Source organism: Peromyscus maniculatus, chromosome 2 (genome assembly GCF_049852395.1).
Source record: "Peromyscus maniculatus bairdii isolate BWxNUB_F1_BW_parent chromosome 2, HU_Pman_BW_mat_3.1, whole genome shotgun sequence".
In the NCBI taxonomy this organism is placed as follows: Eukaryota; Metazoa; Chordata; class Mammalia; order Rodentia; family Cricetidae; genus Peromyscus; species Peromyscus maniculatus.
In genome coordinates this window covers 150287015-150293014 of record NC_134853.1, presented here as the reverse complement: position 1 = coordinate 150293014, position 6000 = coordinate 150287015, and the positions used below count along the sequence as shown (strand labels likewise).

At 50.8% G+C, this 6000-nt stretch overlaps 1 protein-coding gene across 3 annotated transcripts in view; it reads right to left on the bottom strand.

Moving 5' to 3' along the window:
• Positions 1-267: 267 nt before the first annotated feature.
• Positions 268-6000, bottom strand: part of Mecr (mitochondrial trans-2-enoyl-CoA reductase) — a 28459-nt gene continuing 22726 nt past the window's right edge. For all 3 annotated transcript variants that reach the window (XM_006975568.4, XM_006975569.4, XM_042271977.2), the window contains exons 8-10: positions 3221-3281; positions 3007-3079; positions 268-600 (exon numbers count right to left, since the gene is read on the bottom strand). In XM_006975568.4, coding sequence (XP_006975630.1) covers positions 443-600; positions 3007-3079; positions 3221-3281 — 292 coding nt within the window. In that variant the 3' untranslated portion in view covers positions 268-442. The remainder of the gene's footprint in view (positions 601-3006; positions 3080-3220; positions 3282-6000) is intronic.

Below are 6000 nucleotides of genomic sequence, written 5' to 3'. Positions count from 1 at the left end.
AGCCTTAATCATCTCAGCCTGGCACTCACCTTGGCAGCAGATCCCCTTGCCCTGGACAGAGCCACACACACCGGGAGAAGTTAACCACCTTTCTTTCCCCTTCCGCCAGACTCCAGGGCTCACATTGCTGAGGGCAGATAGTGACTGCTGCCCAGTCAGCTTCTGCTTTCCGGGTGCTCGGGCAGGCAATGACTATGACAGCAGGTGGTGAGGCGGGGCAGCAGGTGCACAGCATTCCTCCACAGGGATAACCTCTACTCGTCATCCTTTCTTCAGAAAGTTCGGGCTTTATTAGGGCTCCAGGGCTGGCTCCGCACCCTCCTCATGGGAAGAGGCGGTGAGCAGAAGGCAGTCTGGGGAAGACTGGGGTCCTCATGGACGGCCGGCAGCCAGCCAGTCTTACTGGTCTGCTCTCCTGCTTCCCCCTGGTCCTCTGGGATAATCACATGGTGAGAATCTGCTTGGAAGACACAAAGGGCTTCATGGAGGCTTCCAAGGCCTTCTGGTAGTCTTGCAGTGGAACCTCAGAACAGGTCGGGGCCGTGAGCTGGCCTTGGTGGATGAGGTTACAGAGAGTGAGAATCAGCTCCTTGAACTCATCTGCCGGAGGTGGAGAAAAGTCAGACAAGACACAACAGGTGGGTTTCAGTGAGATGGCCCTGAGCCAATGAAGCCTCAGAGCCCTGGCTTGTCCCACCACCGTCTGCCGTTGTGAGGACCAACATGAGACAGGAAAACAGGAAGAGAGGGCCTAGGAACTGTAGGGTGGGCTTGACTGCCCTTCAGAGACGGCTGAGGTGGCTCAGGTCCACAGGACAGGACAGGTGAAGCTGTTCCTGAATGGTGGGCAGGGCAGCAGGACTGAACTGGGGAAGCCAGAGAGGCCAGAACGGCAGTGTACCAGGCACTGCTTGATGGCAACAGGCCAGATGAGGAGCAGCCCCCCAGACAGCCCTGGGCCTCCACTGGACTCCTCAGCTGAGGCAACCGCTATCCCTTCCTGCGCCTGCCTCCTACTGAGGGCCAGACACAGTGCGGGAAGCAAAGTGAAAGCTTTGGCTGAGAAGTGCTTTTCATAGACAGAAATGAACTCAGTCTTCAAATCTAATCCTACTTCTGATTAAAACACTACTCTGGGGGTCATCGTCGTGTCTCACGCATTTAATCCCAGCTCTTGGGAGGCAGAGGCAGGTGGAGCTCTGAGTTCCAGGCTAGCCTGGTCTACATAGTGAGTTCCAGGATAGCTAGAGCTACATAGACCTCGTCTTGAAAAAACAAAACAGAACAAAACAAAAACCACTATGTTGGCTTCCCAATTATCAAGGCAGGAGAATGAACTTTAAAAAAAGCTTAAGCCTTGTGGTGGCGCACGCTGGTAGGATTTGCTGAAGGAGGCAGAGGCAGGAGGATCACGAGTTCAAGGCCAGTCTGGGCTACATATTAAAAAAAAAAAAAAAAAGCTTAAGCCTTTCCTTATCTGGTCAAAACCTGCCTTCCAACTTCTCAGTCCAAAACAAGACCTAATAATGCTCCAGGTGTCAGAACCTGCCCTGTGTGGTGTGTTCTCCCTCTTCTTAAATTTTACATTGGGAGCTGGGTGGTGGTGGTGGTGGTGGTGGTGGTGGTGGTGGTGGTGGTGGTGGTGGTGGTGGTGGTGGTGGTGGTGGTGGTGGTGACGCACACCTTTAATCCCAGTGCTCGGGAGACAGAGGCAGGAGGATCTCTGTGAGTTTGAGGTCTACAGAGTAAGTTCCAGGACAGCCAAGGCTACACAGAGAAGCCCTGTATCCAAAAACAAAAAACAAACAAACAAAAAGGTTGACATTGGGTGTAGTGTTACGTACTTCTGAGTGTGTGTGTGTGTCGGTAAGACATACCAGATATTGAGGTGTCTTCCCCAATAACGTTCCTTATTAACAGACAAGGTCTCACTGTGTAGTCCTGACTGGTCTGGAACTCTCTATGTAGACCATGGAGATCTGCCCACATCGGCCTGTCAAGTGCTGGGATTAAAGTTGTGCACTATCATTCCCAGGACACTTTTATTTTTGGAGACAGTCTCTGACTGAACCTCAAGCTCTTTTAGCTAGACTGCCTGGCCAATGAGCTCCAGGGATCCACTTGTCTCCACCTCTTTCACCCCTCCCTGTAATCCTGGGGTACAGGCTTTTGACATGGATGCTGGGAATCTGAACTCAGGTTCTAAACTTGCTTGGCAAGCACTTTGCCAACTCAGTTAGCTCCCAGCCCTTCCACTCACTCTCGATGAGCTTTTGCGCACACCATTTTTCTACTCAAAACACCTATGCATGCCACCACTCCCCCGCTTGGGTCAACTCCATGTCCCTCTTCATTCTCAGCCTTGGCTGAGAATCTGGGGAGCTAGGCCTAGCAGTCAGAGGGCCCATCTGCTCACCCTGGCAGCCCCATTCCTGGGATGGGATAGCTTAGGGTAATTGACTTCGTGGCTATGAACCTCAGTTTTCTCCTCTGTCAAATGGCTCAAAAGAGTTTATACCCACAATGCTTAAACAAAGGCAGAGAGAGATTCATTGACTTACCCAGTTAGGCCAGGACGACCTAGATCTGGTGATGCTGGAAGTACCATGTGAATGGTTTGTTTGATTGATTGATTTTGTTCTTCCTTCCTTTTTTGAAACCGCATCTATCTGTGTAGCCAAGGATGGCCCTGACCTCACAACCCTCCCACCCAAGCCCCGAGAACTGGGATTACATGAGTATTCCATTGCACCCAGCCACCTCTCTTTACTTGGCAGTCTTCCCCAGCACCCCAACCAGCTCCTCAGAACAAGGGCTGTCCATCTTTCTGGACTCTGGCCAGTCTAGAAGTGATTTGCTGACTGTGACTGAGGTAAACACTGTCCTTTATCCTGATGTGAGGCTGGAGACTCAGTCACTCTGCAGGGTTTAGAGGAGCTGGTCACTTTGTAGCCATACTAGGCTCTACTGTCCTGTGACCCTTGGTATTAGGCTATCGCCACTCACCTGGACTGTGGTTCTTCTTCCACTGGGACAACCAGAAGCCCCGAAGTTTGAGGTCCTTAAAAATGAGCAGGCTCTGTGGACACAGGGGGGTTTGCTGGGGCACCGAGAGCTAGAACTTAAAGCATTGCTTCGGGTGTAGATCCCGTGAGTTTCGACAGCTGCAGCACAAGGAAAGAGGCATCCCAGCCCTGGTCTGCAGGTATCCCCAGCTTACCACAGAGGCTGTTACAGGCTGCTTGGCCATTCCCCCATAGGTCACCATGGTTCCTCCAGGCCTGCAGAGTCCAGAGAGAAGAGTGGGTGTAGGCAGAGACAGAACCTACCATAAAGGAACCTGCAAGGCATTTATAGGAAACAACTCTGGTCTCAGAATCCCTGGGGAGGTTAAAAAAAAATACGGCTTCCCAGTTTAAATTTCTGACTTAAAGAATTAGGAGGCAGGGACTTATATTAAAAATAACACACATGTTGGGCATGGTGACACAGGCCTTTAATCCCAGCCCCCAAGAGGCAGAAGCAGACTAATCTGTGAATTTGAGACAAGCCTGGTCCACACACCAAGTTCCAGGCCTTCCAGGGTTCCAGTGAGACTGTCATAAACAAAGCAAGCAAGCAAACATAACTAGGTACAGAGGTACAAGCCAAAAGTCTCAGCAGTTGGGAGGCAGAAGCAGGAGGATTAAATTAACTTCAAGGCCAGCTTTAGCTACAAAGACACACCCTGTCTCAAAACCAAATACAGGGACACACATATTCTCATGCTCCCGACAATCAAGATGAGGATCCAGGGCTGGGAAACACTTCTTCACCCCACCCAGGGGGGCTGTGGTTCTGTGCTGCCGCTGAATCATCTAGACAAAAGAGGTCAAGGCCAGGTTCAGTCTGGGCTCCACTTGCTACAGAAGTGTGATCTTGAGTGTTGTAACGAAGAGGGTTCAGGCCTTGTCTCTTCATCTGTAAATGCTCACCCTAGAGAGCTGTGCCACGTGGCTCTCCAGCGGAGGAGTGACGTGGACAGTGAAGGGACAATGATGAGTGGCCCCTCTGGAAGAGGCTTTGTTGGAACCTGCAGTCTGACCGCCATCTCAACAGTTAAACAGGCGTGACACAAATGCAGTCTTTTGTTTTTGAGGCAGGGTCAGGCAGCCCAAGCTGCTATCTAACTTGTAATCCTCCTGCCTCAGCTGAGATTCCAGGCAGGTGCCAGTACGCCCAGGTCTAATGGAATTTCTTACAATGAGTAGGTGAGGGATCACACGCTAGACTGAACCTCTGCTGCCTTCCCTGCTCCTTGAATCTTTTACGAGCTGGTTGACCAGATGACCCCAGGCACATTTTGGAGCATCCGAGGAAAACTGGCAAGGACATAATGGAAATAAGTGCTGTATCCACCTACCCACCTGTCAGTCACAGTGCTGGGGTGGTGCCTCAGTCTTCACAGGTTAAGCACATGCTCTAAGCCATCCTCAGGCTCCTAACTTGTTCTCTCTGTGCTGCTGTCTCCCTCTGTGTATGTGTAAGTGTGTTTGACTGTGTCTACGTAGCCTATGGTACGTTGCCTCAAACTTGGCACATAGCTCAGTCTGGCTTTGAACTCATGGCAGTTCTTTTCCTTAGTCTCCCAGGTGCTAAGATTACAGGGGTACCCCACAAGCCTGGCTTAACTTGGCCTTAAAGTTCTCCTCAAATGGTTCTCATTCAAGAAAGAAGCTTCTAGGACAGCGGTTCTCAACTGGGTCATGACCCATTTGGGTCTTTCACAGGGGTCACCTAAGACCATCAGAAAACAGATAGTTGCATTATAATTCATAATTAGCAAAATGACAGTTATGAAGTAGCAATGAGATAACTTTATGGTTGGGGTCACCACAACATGAGGAACTATATTAAAGGGTCCCGGCGTTAGGAAGGTTGAGAAGCCCTGGTCTAGGGGAAGCAAGCTCTCTCCTGTTCCAAGCACAGCTCTAAGCATGTTATCTGCACTGTCTCCACGAATTATCAGAGTAACATCAGGGGACACCGGTGTCTGTTCTGTAGGAGAGAGCCGAAGCCCATCTTTCTACATCACCTCAGTGTCTCACACTAGCCGCAGAGGCAGGCCCTATCTCTTGCTCCTGTTAGAGATGAGGAGACTGAGGCTTGGTCTCTTTTATGGTTTGCCTAACTTTTCACAGGTTCACAACTAGTAAGTAGCAGAACTGGAGTTTGAATGCGGTCCTTCTAATGTTAGTGTCCGTACTTGTGACTACTGCTTCCTTTGACAATCACATGGAGGATGCAGTCAGCCTCACAAGACTGCTCACGGGCTGAACAGTGGTGTCCTGTAGTTATGAAAACTTGGGCTCAAGCCTTGCTCTCTTGCCAACTACACCTTGAATGAGATGATCACCTTCTCTGGGCTTCCTTTCTTAAAGTACAGAATGGAAATGGTGGCCAGGGACACAGCCCCTTGATGGAACACGTGCTTAGCATGCCTGAGGCCCTGGTTCAACCTCCAGCACCAAAAGGAAAGCCAAACAGGAATTTGGAATAGCAGCGCCTGCCTAGGGCTGCAGGACAGCGCAAGTCACCGCAGAGGCTGACTCTCTGCCCAGCCGTGTGGCTCCCCTTCCCAGGCTATGCCCTGTCACCTCCACAGCTGGTAGGTCACAGTGGAGGGCCCAGCTCCAGCTGGGAAGTGTTTCCCAGGTGTCCTCCAGATGGAGATGAGACCACAGTGAATGGAGCTTCTCCCAGTGGGTGGAGCTGACGGAGTGCCCACCTCTCCTTTCCCCTCACTACTTTATATGCTTTCAAAGTGTTTTATAGTAGGTGTAATGCTTCCTTCACATTCATTCTAGTTTTAAAGACAATAAGGCCATTTCAAAGAGTGACTGTTTTTGAGACATGATTTCTCTGTGTAGCCCCGGCTATCCTGGAACTGGCTCTGTAGACCAGGCTGGCCTCAAACACAGACATCCACCTGCCTCTGCCTCCTGTATTGTGCTGCCTCCC